The 15251-nt window shown below is 35.9% G+C and overlaps 1 protein-coding gene across 6 annotated transcripts in view; it reads right to left on the bottom strand.

Annotated features, from left to right (window-relative positions):
- LOC134527414 (ubiquitin-conjugating enzyme E2-24 kDa) overlaps nt 1-14651 on the bottom strand; it is a 29645-nt gene extending 14994 nt beyond the window's left edge. The window contains exons 1-4 of one of the 6 annotated variants that reach the window (XM_063360084.1): nt 14543-14651; nt 13707-13853; nt 10169-10219; nt 4526-4658 (exon numbers count right to left, since the gene is read on the bottom strand). In XM_063360084.1, the coding sequence (XP_063216154.1) occupies nt 4526-4658; nt 10169-10219; nt 13707-13837 (315 nt within the window). In that variant the 5' untranslated portion in view covers nt 13838-13853; nt 14543-14651. Of the gene's footprint in view, nt 1-4525; nt 4659-10168; nt 10220-13706; nt 13854-13936; nt 14126-14347; nt 14483-14542 lie in introns of those variants that run through there. The other 5 variants (XM_063360083.1, XM_063360082.1, XM_063360080.1 and 2 more) reach the window with 5 other exon arrangements.
- Nucleotides 14652-15251: the final 600 nt, after the last annotated feature.

Here is a 15251-nt window from a genome sequence, read left to right as displayed (position 1 = left end):
TAAATCCTATCCACTCGCGACTTCTATACAGTATATATATTCAAAGCCCCGACACATCATCAAAACTTTACCTTTCTTATCTTGAAAACTTAGAAGAAAGACTTGGTTCCTGTCTTGATGACTTTGTTCTAATTGGTGATTTTAATGCATCCAGCGTCGACTGGTCAAACAATACGACCACTCATATTCTAAACTCACGTATCACAAATAAGGGCAGTACCTGGTTAACTTCATTTTTAATCTGGGTCTCTGTCAGACTAATAATACCCTACCTTACTTTAACCTGCTCGACTTATGTTTCACTAATTTCTCGCAATGTACGGTTTCCCCTGCAACTGATATTCTTATTAAAAAAGACATATACCATCCTGCTCTAAACATCAATATCTCAATAGATGTCAACGGCTACAATAAATTATCATATGTATTTTGCAATTGCAGAAATGAAGACTTTCTTGGTTTATACAATTCGCTAAATAATCATGACTGGTCTGATTTTTACAGTACTGCTAATGCCAACATTCTTTAACAACTTAATACCTGTTTATGTGATAAAAATCAATACTTTTATACCTTCTTCCAAAAATTGAGCACCAGAGCACTCCAGGCGTGTCTGGAGAGGCTACAATCATTGCCCCCGTGGACCTACATTCAAAACAGTCTTGGAACAAACCATTTGAAAAGGAAGTAGTTTGAGTTGGCTGTAGTCAAACTACAGCATCACCAAATAAATTTGAAACAAAATTGATAATGCGAGAATCTTACAGAAATTGTAGAATTACTTAAATAATATTGAACAAATGTGCACATCTTATTGTTTATTTATAGTTATTTTAGACCACTCAATACAAGTAGATACAAATGGCCTTAAAAATATACACATATTTACATAAAAAAGATTTTTTGCACTAAAAACTTTTTTTTAATAACTTAAGTTACTAAAAAGGACCTATGTAATCAACTTTTTTTTTTGATATTTATCGCCCACACACTTAACACACATTGAAGAAAGCATAAATATTGCAGCTCTAATACAAAAACAGCTTCTCCCAGCATGTCCATATCTTGCACAGTTACATGCGTATCATTATGCTACAAGAAATAAAAAATACACACACAGTGACCAACTAGCAAAACTGATAACTGATATTGCTTCCGTTATCTGCATGCCTCCCGTAACCAATATCTGCCATGGAGCACAGCATTGGAACGTAACATCGCATGGTCTGCTTCAAACACAAAGTCCACTACACATATTTTAACGATGTTCCGTAGATCATAGCACTCACCATTAACAGAGAGTTTAACACCTTTGTTAATATCTAGTTACCTGTTTGACATATGACCAATTCATCACTTTTTTTATAATCTGAATGGTGTAAAATTTTATCTAAACTGATTAACATGTAAAAATACTAACCCATTAAACCTGGTATTGTGAAACAGAATGTTGTCATTTCAATAATCCATATAAATTAAGAATATAAATAAATTATGAATTTAAAAAAAGCTTCACCTCTGCATAGTTTATGGCTCAATCATAGCTTTAGGTAGTTTTAATAAATAAAGAATCAATAGCTTTCTTTGTGAAATCTTAACAGAAATATGCAAAAGCAATTAAATTTTAGGAAAAAAAATAAGTTCACCCAAAATATTTTTATTATATAATTTTGTACATGTCCTATGTTATCTTCAAGTTTACTAAAACAATGCGCAGAAATAACATGTAGTTCACACACATATATCCTCCTTAAAATTAACACTCCAATATAATTGATAGAGAATACTAGTGTGTGGCAATATATCATTTAATTGACCTCACAAGCATATATATACAGATATAAATTGTCTTACCAAATGGGGCATCCACAAGGTAGAAGAGAACCTCCTCAGAGAAATGTTCTGAGCAATGTGCTCACCACATTCAGATGCCAGACATTAAGAGGGTTGTTGCTGCCCTTGTGTAGTTAAATAGAGTTTATTTTAATTTGGTTATAAAAGCCCTGGAAGCTGCTTTGAGTGGGCAAATGACACTACAGTATACTCAGAGGTACAAAAGGGAGAAACATTTTAAAAAAAGGAGGGAACTTGCTTCTCACAAGAGGGATGCAAAAATGGATTGTATTTGGAGAAATTAAAAAAAAAGTTTCGCTTAAAGCTTACAGTTTTTATTGTTAGTTATAGTTTTCGTTATTTTCTTTTGTTAGTTTCAAGAATTACAAAATTACACAGAGTAAAGTTATTGAGGCCCTGGCCGTCAAAACTTGGAACACAAATTTAAAATTTTCCTTTGACCAAACAAGACATGTCATAATCAAGTCTTCACAAAAAACTAACATAAATAATTTAACTAGGAAATGGTTAAACATTTGTTAGCCCAACCAGTGCGGGACTATGTATAATTTAGGTAACTATTTCTGAATTAACAATCGTTGACTGTTCACTGGCAGTGACTAGAAGCGAGGAGAAGAGGTGGCGGCTCAAAGGTTAGCTGGCTGGAGAGACACGTGGAATTCATGTCCATCCAAGAAGGAAGCATGTAAATTTAGATTAATTTGGCGATGGACTTAACCCGGAGAAAAACCTGAACTCTTGGACCCCACTGGAAGCCAATGAAAATGATGTCCAGTGGTCAAGAATAGAAATAAATGTGACAAGAAACAGGGATCATGATGAAAATCACTCCCTTTGGCGATGATGAAAATCACTCCCTCTGGCGATGCACTAGCGCTCGCATGAGCTACGCATGAGTCATGCTACAAGATTACCTAGTAATCAGAACTAAAGCAAATATTAATCTAGAAAATAAATAAAATAGGGATCACTTCCTGACTCCCTGGGATCACATCCCTTAAGCTAGTCACTGAGAGACTGCCTCATGAAAGGAGTCGCAGATGAGAAGCACCGGGAAGAATGGACAACGGTCACGGTAGAAGGACGAATAAATGAATTCTGTGGGCTGCATGTAGTTGAAACTTGCGCTAGGGGCCCGGAGACCTAGGAAATGGGGGAACTGGCCTCCGATTGGCCGGAGGTAGCGGTAGAGGGCTCGCTCCGCCGACCAAAAGAAAAAATAACAAAAGTGGCTGGTAGCCTAACTTAAGGGCATCGGAGGTAACTAGTGGTGCAAAAGCAGTGCACTCTATCAGGACACAGACGAAACAGACTCTGGGTTAGTTCACAAAAGTCCTGCAAGAGGGACTACCGTAAGCCTGGCCCTTATGTGACCAACTTGTCGGGCTAAAAGGAAAATAGAGAGAGGTGTGGTGGCGGCCGGTAGAGGCCTCGTGACTCGTTGAACTAAAGTAAAGTAGTTAGCATCTTCGCCACGAGATGGCAAAGGCGGACCTTTCGCAGTCTAGCGAGATGTCCTTGATTTCGGCTTGCCAAAAGGCGAGGTTAAAGGCCTGGTCAGTGCTCTCTGTGAAGTTCTTAGAAAAGAGGATCTGCTAGCTTGAGAGAAATGTGTTTGGGCTGGCGTCGATTCATGCCCGACAGCTCTGGAACATTATAAAGGGGCGTGTCTGGAGCTGCTAACCTAAGCTGAGATCTGGGAAGACGGCTACCCTGGGACGACGCTGAGAAAAGGACTCTCAGTCAAAAAGCCAGACACTGTTACTTGTCGTGTTTGTGGACTGAGGTGGGAATACAAATTATGTCTTATACTTGGCTAGTGAAATCACACCAGGCTTACGGCTGCAGAGCTGAGAAAACACAGCGGAACTCTAGTAGAAAATATTTGATCAGGATGAATAATGAGCTAACAAAGTTTATATTAGGGAATTTAGGTGAAAAATAAATTTGTGCCAATTATTTAAAATTTGTGGCACAGGGTTTAAAGTTCTTAGATAAAAGGTTAGTATTTCAAATGCAAGAAAGAAAACAGTGAATCAGAAACAATAAAAAAAATTCAAATAGTATGTGGCCGCCACATATATTAGAAGTGAAACTTCAGACTGGTTTTAGTTATATATCGGCCCACTAACAGCTGCTGCCATCTGTGTTTTCAGCAAATAGCTTGATAGCTTAAATATGAAACACATATTTGTGATTCCATGAGCCTTAGTGTTAATGTTAGTACAGAACAGTTAGAAGTTATGTATACATTTTTTTTAAAAAATTAATATAAACCTTAAATTTCAGTTTCTAAATGATAAGGCTTCAGAATAATATCAGTAATGTGTAATTGATGTATTCGTAGCCACAAAACCTCGCCACAACCAAATACTCGATGTCACCATAAAAGTGCAAGTGGAAAAAACATGGCACCAAATAGCAATGCACTTACACCTCTTTCTTTCTGATTGTTACACTTCTGGTAATGCCCAGAGGGTTACACTCTTCTGCATTATGCTACTTTTCACTACGCTCTAATGAAGATGTCATATCAACTTACCTACAGGCTGCAACCAAGTTTCACTTCAACAAGTAACGAAGTGGTGGATAGAAACCAGCCCGACCAAGCAAATAACATAACACTCGGTAGCTCAAACTAAAATACTAAGCCTGCATGGCATTCACTTACCTTTGGAGGTTTGAAAGGATATTCTGGTGAAAAATGAATATCGAGGAAAAACACGCCACCTTCGTACACTGAGCCAGGGGGTCCCAGAATTGTGGAAACCCACTCGTACAAGTTGTCACCTTTCGGGCCCGCACTATAATTAAAATATTTGTGTTACTAAAGAGCAAAGAGTACTGTTTTAACACCAAGTTTTTCAATATTTTATTTTATTCCTGACATCATAGAATATTTGCATATAATATATTTAAGTTCAAACATATCTTATGATCAGACCACACTGGATTGTAATATTTTCTAGCCTTTCATTAATTGTGTTTAAGTGCTTCTTTCTTTTCCGGTTCCAAGTATGTACCATGTATACTAACAAAGCCAACACTTAACATCAACAAACAAAATCATTCCAACAAGCACACAACTGAACTTTCTGTTTCCTCCAGATTAAATAAGTGTACACTAATTTTAATGTAAAAATGCATTAAATCTAACCCTACATTCACAGTCATGAAACGAGTGTTACACATAGCAAACAACAAACATAATTTAGAAATACTGCAGTTATTAAAATTCTTAACAAGCATATTAATGCATAAGTTCTGTAATTAGCAAATGTTAGGTACTTAAATCTGCAATAATGATTATTCCAGATTTTTCCTAAGTCTATTAAATTACCTGATTTTTTTTGTTGTTAATTAGAGCAAAATCAATTTTGTTGCATACAAACAAAACACACAAAAAAAATTTTAAAGAGAGTTACAGATTCCACGTGATTTGTGGCAGATATGTTAACAATTAGGTCTAACTTGAGTAGCTAGTAGTTTACCCTGAAAGGCTTTTCTGTTCTGTAACTGGCCTGCATTGGCCAACTGAAACATGTGTTAAATGATGTGAATGTTGCATTATTAAGCATAAGATAAGTTGTCAAAACACAAAAGTTATTTTCAACAAGATATGTAATAACTAGATTTAGAAGATCAACCAAACAGAATTATTATTCTATATACACTTAAAGTAGCATGAAAAAACACAGCATTTACCCAAGATCCCAAATCTTAAACAAAAATCTATTATTCCCACCAACAAAAGTAAAGAATTTGAAAGCAAACAACAGGCAAAATGGTTTTATCTCCCCTTCCCCTTCCAAAATGTGTATGCTTCTGATTGCCACACACTACATACAACACACAATGGAAATTAGCTCACTGGAAATATAATTAGTCACCCCTGGAGAAAGTATCATTTAATACAGTGTAACTCCCCCTCTGGACTTAACAATCACCTGGATTTGATTAGGAAGTGAGTCCACAAGGTTGTGCAGGTACATCACATCCAGGTCAAGCCACTCATTGAAGATTTGATCGCTCAATTATATCAAATTGCAGGGATGCTGGTGTCTGCGTTTTACCCGCTCTTCCAACATGTCCCAAATTTTCAAAAGGGTTTAAGTCACGTGTTTTGCAGGCCAATAAGATGTATTAGGGTGGGGAGTGTTCATGAAACCAGTTATATATGCATTCAGCCCGATGAACTTTGCTGTTGTCATCTTGAATAATCGGCATATACTGATCAAGCACATTTTGACTGAAAGGCAACACCTGACCATACAGAATGTTTAAATAAATATGGTGGTTCATGTTGGTGTTCACCGTAGTGAGTGGGGCATTCCACTATACGAAAAACACCCCCGAAACATCACAGACCCACCTCCGGCTTAAACTTGACCTTGCACACATTCAGGAAGAAATGCTTCATTTGGACTTCGGAGCACTCTACGACATGTGTCATTGGAATACAGGTAAAAATGTGATTCGTCAGACCACATTACATTTTGTCAATCAGCTGCTGTCCACGTTTGATGATTTATAGCCAATTAAAGACTCGCAGCGTTATGTGCCTGTGTGAGCAATGGCCTCTTGCGAGGTGTCAACCTTCAAATGTTCATTCCATGCAGTTCCCGTGGCAATGTTCTCTCACTAACAGGTTGGAACGAACCATCATTCATTGACTGCACCAATTCCTGTTGGGTTTGTAAGTGATTTTGATTCACAAGCCATGAAACACATCTCCGGTTCCTCTCAGTCAGGTTCATCCAGCCACAATAATGACACTGTGTTTTGAGGCCACATGTAGTACACTACTGATAGTAGACACATTGAACAGTCCGCTGTGAAATACCAACAAATCCAGCAACTTCACGCACTGTATGGCTATGAGCATTGCCTAACATGATTGCCCCTTTTTGCCTCTCTGTCACATCCTTACATCTACCCATGTTGACATACACTGTCCGCTTGAAACATCAATGTCTCACTGATCACTACTGTCTTATGCTCACGTAGAGGCAGTGCATGCGCGGTTGAGCACGAAACTCATTCGCTGCACCATCTGTATACGCTTAACGATCCATCTGTGCTTGCGCACCAGGGTAACTAATTTTTTTATCCTGTGAGCTTAATTTATAATGACACAAAAAACCAGAGGAGAATGAAAAATATTTCTAACACAAGCAAAAAATACTTTTTGAAAACATTGCACTATGCTTCTACAATTCATTAAAATAATGTAGGTTCTTGATGTGTATGGCAGAATGAATGTATTTTGGTTTATGTCTAATATGCACATCACCACCTTTCATGCTGGGTAAAATGCATGACCAAATAAGAAATAAATCCAATAATTGAAAAATCACATTAGTAGCAAATTAAAAAAAAAAAGTATCAACACATACAAAAATATTTTTAAGAACTCTACAAAAAAATTGTACATATTTGTAGGTCGAACAAACGTAGTTTGTTAGTTGATAACAGCACTTTTGAATCTAGTTTTTATATTTAAATCTAGATAGCAAATAGTAGCAAAAATATACCTAGCTCTATCTACTGTTATTCAAATTTAAGTAGCTGCTATGGCTAAAATTCATGTTACTCATAATTTTTTTAACATATGCACTGGAGTGGTCCTCACCATGAAGATCTGTGCTCGTGCTCTGGCCGCCTCCCCTCCTCTCCCTCGCCTGCCCCACCACAGTGCTGTGACGTCACTTGTCACTTTGTGTGTGCACCAACCCTCTACATATCATAAAGATTCTAATAACACTAGCTTTCATGTTTTACATAATTGAATACCTTGGAGCAGTACATGCTCGTATAACCTTTTGATGTATCTGTATGTTAGGTATAACGTTTTACGTGGCGCGGTGCGTTTAATGTTAAGTTAGAGTTGTAAATGCATGCTGCATTGTTCAGGATTCATATATGTAGTGTGTCATATGTGGCTACGGCCATGAGGTATATTAATGTGTCCGAGATTCGCTCTGTTTCGCATGTGGCAGTTTTGTATTGATTCAATCTTGTCATGCCAATTTAATAATCATTTTGTGTACTTTTCCCTATAGTGTTTAGATTATTGTATAACATCTATCACGTTGTGCACATGTTTTCTTGTTTGCCTTTTTTCATGTGTTTGAATAAATATAATCGAACATACCTAAGAAGTTTTTGCTATTACAGTTTTTTCTTAAATATTATATAACAAATATTTATTGGTGCTCTGCACTATGGGTACTAGAAGCAATTCTGGTTTATACTAATTGTTTTGACTTCGTCATCTTGTAGTCTGCCGTGACTCGTGCAGTCCCGGGACGCTACACATATCTGTTTTTTACATTTCTTTTACCATTATATAAATAAAATTAGCTAAGATTAAAAAGAGACACAAAATTATGTACGCTGACCTTCCAAGAGTCAACTACAGAAAAACCATAGAAATTAAAAAAATTTTACAGTACAAACATTTTTATGGCACTCACACATCCACTCAAGTATAAAAATCATATATTAACATGGCTCCAAAATCCCAGATAAGTAACCTAATAAGACAAGAGACCACAGAGTTGCTTTTTTCCACCCAAAAAATTCTTTAAGTTTGTAAATTTAAGTCCCTATGAGGTAGGGAACTCGGCTGCCAGTGAGACACCCAAACATGAAACAGCCAGTCAGCTGTAAAAAGTTTACAAGGTCAAGTGTGGACAGCACCCAAAAACTAACGAATATTTGATAGTGATAGCTGGGGATGAGATTATACTGTGAATTGCGATAAAACCAAGTAACACTGCAGTGCATGTCAATACAACATATGACACCAACATTCAAGATAATACGCCATTTTGCACGAAATGTAACTAAAAACATTAAATCAATCAGTAATTTGAAAAACTTAACTTAAATTACCAAAAATGTATACCTGATCATGGTAAATTCATTGAATGTAAATTATTATTTACCATGAACTTTTTACCAGAATGTATGACTTAAATTGGGTGGAAACACATTGATATTATACTGTTTAAAACTGCATTGCATAAGTTAGTAACACATTTTCACATTAATGATGGCAGGATTCAAACACAAAAATTTGGCGAATAATTTTTATTTATCTGAGTAGTTGTTCTAGACATGATTATTACTAATTATTTTAATTACTATATTAGTGCATCAGGTTTCTTTTAAAATTATGTGAAAAAAGTATTAAGAAATATTTTAGTTTCATATTTGTAGAACACGCATTTTTTAATGAATATAGACAATAAAAAAACCAAAACACGGAAATCTCCTGTTTAAAAAACCAATTTGTCTTTGACATAAAACCATAAAATCTTGTCTCTAGTGAAAGCATTACACGGGCCAGCATGACAACACACACCCACAAACCCACACACACCCACAAATACCCACGACACCACACACCCCCATAACGCTACACACCAACCCACACACACCCACCCACACACATCCACGACACCACACACCCACCCATGCATGCCCACACACAACCATAATGCCACTCACTCACCCACCCACACACACCCATGATGCCACCCACATACACAATGATGCCACACACACCCAACACACCCATGACATCACACACCCCCACAACGCCACAAACCCACGGCACCACATACGCCCACACAAACCCACGATACCACACCCCCACCCACGCACGGACACACACACCCACACCCACGTGCCACACACACACCTAAACACCCATGATGCCACACACACATCACACACATCTACGATGCCACACATACTCACCCATAACACCACACACACACACCCACGGCAGCACATCCACACACACCCATCCACTCTCTCAAACCCACTCACACACACCCCCCCCCCACTCGCACACAACCCCCCACACATAACCACAAACCCCCCCCCCCCCCCCACACACACACAAAATCTGTTAAATCTGAAACACTATATGCACTTTGTGAATAATATTTCATGCCCTTCTACCACGTTTACCACAATTGCTTTAGTACATCAATTTCAAGCAACACACAGTCTCCATATTTCAAGAGGATGACGTAGTACCTACCAAACAAACATGGAAAACTATCCTTTGTCCATCTGCTGCAAATACCTTGCATTACCACAGTCACTACGTAATTGTTAGCATTTTATTAGGTACTACGCACATACACACAATCTGTAAATAAAACATAACTCAACTAACCAAACACCCCATATTATCATGATTTCTGGCATATATTACAGTCATTGTAAGTATCAACACCATTGTGACTTTTTACACCCATGATACGACCTAAATGAAAGTATAACATTAAACACAAACCTGCAATTTGGAGGAGGGTCCAATGTTATTTCTGCAAGTTCTTTCTGAATCCTAAAAAAAAAAAAACACACACAATAATTACAAAAAATATAGGTTTGCATGGAAAAAAAGTAACATAGCAATGTTAAAGTAGGTACAAAAAATGCAGGTTGGCAAGTGGGACACCATAAGAGCTACGACATTAATACATAGTGTGCTCTTCGCTGAGAGCGGGCCCAGGTAAATTATTCTGTAGGCAGTGCACGGGGTTCGAGTCATGTCCCCACACGGGCGACGTCACGCCCATAGTTAATTCTCCTCCGGGTCTGTGGCACCTCGACATGGTGGCGCCTTTCTTATTAAACGTCTTTCTAACACCCAGACAAACCCCGGCGACATAAAATTAAACTTAATTTAAGATATCTGCAATGAATAATAAACATACCGTAATCTACTTTCTCAATAATATCACTGCTTAATTTGCAACAAGAATGAGTGTGTGTATATAATCTGTGTGTGTGTGTGTGTGTGTGTGGAATCCAATTAATCAATATTTGCAAGATTTTTTTCAAATTTAATATAAATATATATTTATTATAAATATTTTAGATTTCACACTTGCTGTAGAAAAAGTTGGATAAGTTAAGTTTTATTTGGTTCATGGATTTCGCAAAATTTACAAAATCTATAGTTCTGAATTTTCACATAGTCATTCCTGCAGGGAAAGTGGAAAGGGGTGAAAATTTCAGGAAAACTGTTTAAATAATATAAGCATAACTACTAATCAACTATTGCATAAGTTAAGAAGTTTGATACCTGTAATCTACATTTCAAATAAATGTGTGAATGTTTCAAAAATCTTTAAAAAAAAAAGTGGGTATCTTTAGTACAGTGAATTTATTTCATTAACATAGCTAGCCTAGCAGGCAGTGGCCGGGCAATGGCTCCTGTTTTATTCTTTTATAGACGTAGTTTTTTTTTGGTGTGCTCTATTGTATGGAATATGGTGTGATTTTTCCATGAATAATTAAAACCAGGTAATACATCGAACATTGTTTATAAATTTCTTCTTTCTTTGTGACCTGCTTTTAACCTGTATGTTCCACTCATCACCTAATTTGAGCTAGCCGGAGGTGGTGAGTGGTGACAACCCTGCTCACTTGCCAGTTTCTTTAACCCAGAAGAAATTTGAAAATGCTGTTTTCAGGGGAAATAAAGGAATATCTGTAACCCTCAAAAATACTACATATTTTGAAAATTTCTCCCCTGGAAAAACAGTTAATCTAATAAATTTTAATTTATGGTCTTTTTTCTAGTTTCTTACATTTTTATATATTCTATTATACATTACTGTTTTATTGATGTGATTCTTCCACTAAGCATAAAGTTAAATTAATATAAGTACTATAAAGGAAGAGATCATTTGTTTAAATTAACATTATTGTTGGCGTGAGAAATATTGTCCAAGTACAACCTGAGCATTAATTGTAGTATTAAAAAAACATAATATTTTGGAAGCCTCCAAACATGTACTAAGTACAGTTCAGTAATAGTTTATGGAGTGTTAAAATTTGCCTAGTGCATACTTTTACATACAAGTCTCTGGACATGACATCACCAGGTGTCCAAACTGCACGTGAAGTATGCAGGTACGCTAGTAAATGAATCTATGTACTTCTCATGTACTTCGAGAAAAAAACAGTCATTTTGAAAAAAATGTTTTTTAGTTTATACCCATTTGATATAATATTTAACTTAAGTACTTAATTTAAAGTCATCTTAAATTATTTTCACTTTATATCTGACAGGTATTAAAAAAATAAACATGTTTATAAGGTAGGTACAACAAATACATTGACATTCTGATTGTATCTGAAACAAAGGTAGAATGAAAGCAAATTTCTGTAAATTCTTATAACACTAATAAAATGTTAGAAATTACTCATTTCAGTTAAATATGATTTTTCTAATAAGATTTGTGTTGGGTTAAAAGTTTCGATTCATGTATCCAAATTAAGCCCTTCATCCTGATGGCATAATCGTATATGCATTGATCTGGTGGTAGATGATGGTTTGTTTTGTAATTTATAACATCAAAAGATCCTGGACTGATAAAAATTGTGATGTCACAACAAATTATGATTGTATCATATCAAATATAAAACCGTGGTAAATATGTAGTTGGGCGGTATTTGTAAAAAAAATGTTAAAAATCCGAAAATACTTTTATTCTATGCTCTTTAACTTCCTCTTTTCATTAAAAGCGGCGGAGGTAAGAAATTCCAAATACTTTAGGAGATATCGAATTTTTAAATTTCATCATATGTAGTTGAGCGGTATTTGCGAAAAAAAATGTTAAAAATCCGAAAATACCTTTAGTAGATGCTCTTCAACTTCCTTTTTTCATTAAAAGCGGCAGAGATAAGAAATTCTAAATACTTTAGGAGATATCGAATTTTTAAATTTCATCACAATTATACCAGTGCATTCATGTGGAATTCCGCATTGTTTCTTGTTTACGAGTATCTATTTTTTTAAAGGATAATGATGTCACGTGATTGATTGTGATAGGCCAGAATTCAAATGAACCAATACGTGATTATTTAGTTCATTTATTGTTTTAAAACAGTGTTTAATTACCGCCTCCAACTTAGGCGAGTTTTTAAAGTTTCTAATTTTAAAGTTTTATTTTTTATTGTTGCGCAAGTAATAAGTAACAAAAAAAATTTTACGTGAGTTGTTACTGTTCATCCTTTGTCCCGGTTTGTTATGTCAGGTCAGTTACATTATGAATACTTTAAAACTAAAGAACCATTGATATAATTTCATATTATTTTTAATGTACGCTTAGTTTCAAAGTATTTATAATGTAACTAACCTGACCTAATCGACCATTTTTATTAATTAGGCATTCACAAACACACTGCAAAATAAAAAAATGGCGACGGTCGAATGATAAACACAGGTTTTGTATGCAAAATAAGAACGGCGATATCTCCTAAAGTATTTGTGAATTTCTTATCTCCGCCACTTTTAATGAAAAGAGGAAGTTGAAGAGCATCTAATAAAGGCATTTTAGGACTTTTAACATTTTTTTTCCCGCAAATACCGCTCAACTACATATGATGAAATTTAAAAATTCGATATCTCCTAAAGTATTTGGAATTTCTTACCTCCGCCGCTTTTAATGAAAACAGGAAGTTGTAGAGCGTCTAATAAATGTATTTTCGGATTTTTAACATTTTTTTTTCGCAAATACCGCTCAACTACTTATTTACCAAAACCGTTAATGTATTTTTTTCTTCCCAACATTGTTTGTATTGTGATATTTTTGATATATACAGGATCTTTCGACTTACTACATTAAAACAGCAAACATCATTCCGTCTGTATGCTTGCTACCACTGTGTGAAGAGGTCAAACTCTGAACCCATGCGGGTTCTTTAAGTATTCCACAAGGGCAAGTAAAGTACGCAAGTTAGCCAGTACACAAATCCATATTTGAATTTTAATACAGCCTTAACAGTCACATTTTTACCAAATATAATCTAAAACATACCTTTTAGCAGAAGTACTCAGTGCCTTTGACATTTTGTGATTGGGTTTAGAGTCTTTGTTCTCAGTCTTGGTATCTGCAAGAGATGCAGTACCACGACCCCGCCCTGTACCACTCGATCCTGCTCCAGACATAGGTCTGAAACAAAAACTGTAAAAGAATACCCCACTGAAACCACTACACAAAGAGCAGGCTCCTACAACCGAGAAGGAAAGCACAACAACGATACGCACAATAAATATATCACTTTACAAGGAGTCGTATCAGTACTACTTAATTCAAAGGAGTTCCTGAACCTTTTAAGGATAACCAGGAGACGACAAATGGGCACAAATGGATTCGAAATAAGAAACCTAAAGTTTCTACTTAAATACGATCTCCGCCATTTTGAACACAATGACATAAAACATATCTCATTTTCTACTTCTTAATCTCAAAACAACTATCACTTTCTTAAGAAAAAGCAAATATAAACTTATTTATGAACTTTAAACTACAAGATAACCGGTATACAGAAATAAACAGTACAAGTTGGTCCTTAACAATGAAAACAATTAAGAGAAAGAAAATTACTAAAAAGGTACAGGCGCATTATTTTGACTACGAAGCATTGAAATTCACAACTTTCATAACTTTCTGCTTACATATATTCCTCACAGTTCCTGAACACCCATGCATACAAACTATTCATACGCTAGCCTTCATGAAATACGAATGAGATATATGAACTCTCCTCTAACAATAAGATTGGAAATCTTTCCCATATAAAAATTCTAAATAACTTGACTCAGCTATAAAGTATTCAAATTCTAAAACATAGATTTTCTATTTCATATTACCAGCATAAACGTGAAAACGTTGTTATTACTAGTATTTGGACGGAATTTCTTAAATTTTACCGGGGTCTGTTACATCTAAACAGAACAGCCTTGCAACGGAGTAATATCAAAGATACAACTAAATATTGTAGTGGCACGAGTAGAACAATATAGGAAACTCCGGCTTTTTAAGATGGAGAATACTGGCGACACTTTGCTGCGACATCTACCTGCTGTTGGCACTTCATAAAGAGATAGTTCATGCAATGACCAAAAGCGTGCAGCACGTCACTGCTTGGAAATTGAGGGGGTCCATAAAATCAGCGGGGTCCATATTACCACCTTCTCCTCTACTTAAAATTTTCTTCGATACACCAACCGGCCATCTTCGCTACAGGTAATTCATTCCTCGTAAGATTTAAATAATTATTTATAGTACATGTAATTCCGGGATCTCTAACAGTCCAGTTCGATTCCATTTAAGTTGTATGATATTCTAGAAAATAAGTGTAGAACACCATTTCGAATAATTCGTGTTGTTGTCGGGGGTTGACCATTATTTTTTAAAAGCACGCTTCTTATTCGTATGAAAGACTGACTCGGAAGAGTATACACATCTTCATTCTGAATAGTTATAATAACTTCGGAAGATTGTAAGTACGGACCTGAAAAATAAGGAGAGTAGCTATGTATCTCCGACTTTGTGATTGAATCATCAAAGCTAACTCCC

This window comes from Bacillus rossius, chromosome 1 (assembly GCF_032445375.1).
Source record: "Bacillus rossius redtenbacheri isolate Brsri chromosome 1, Brsri_v3, whole genome shotgun sequence".
Taxonomy (NCBI): domain Eukaryota; kingdom Metazoa; phylum Arthropoda; class Insecta; order Phasmatodea; family Bacillidae; genus Bacillus; species Bacillus rossius.
This window is presented reverse-complemented; position numbering and strand designations above follow the sequence as displayed.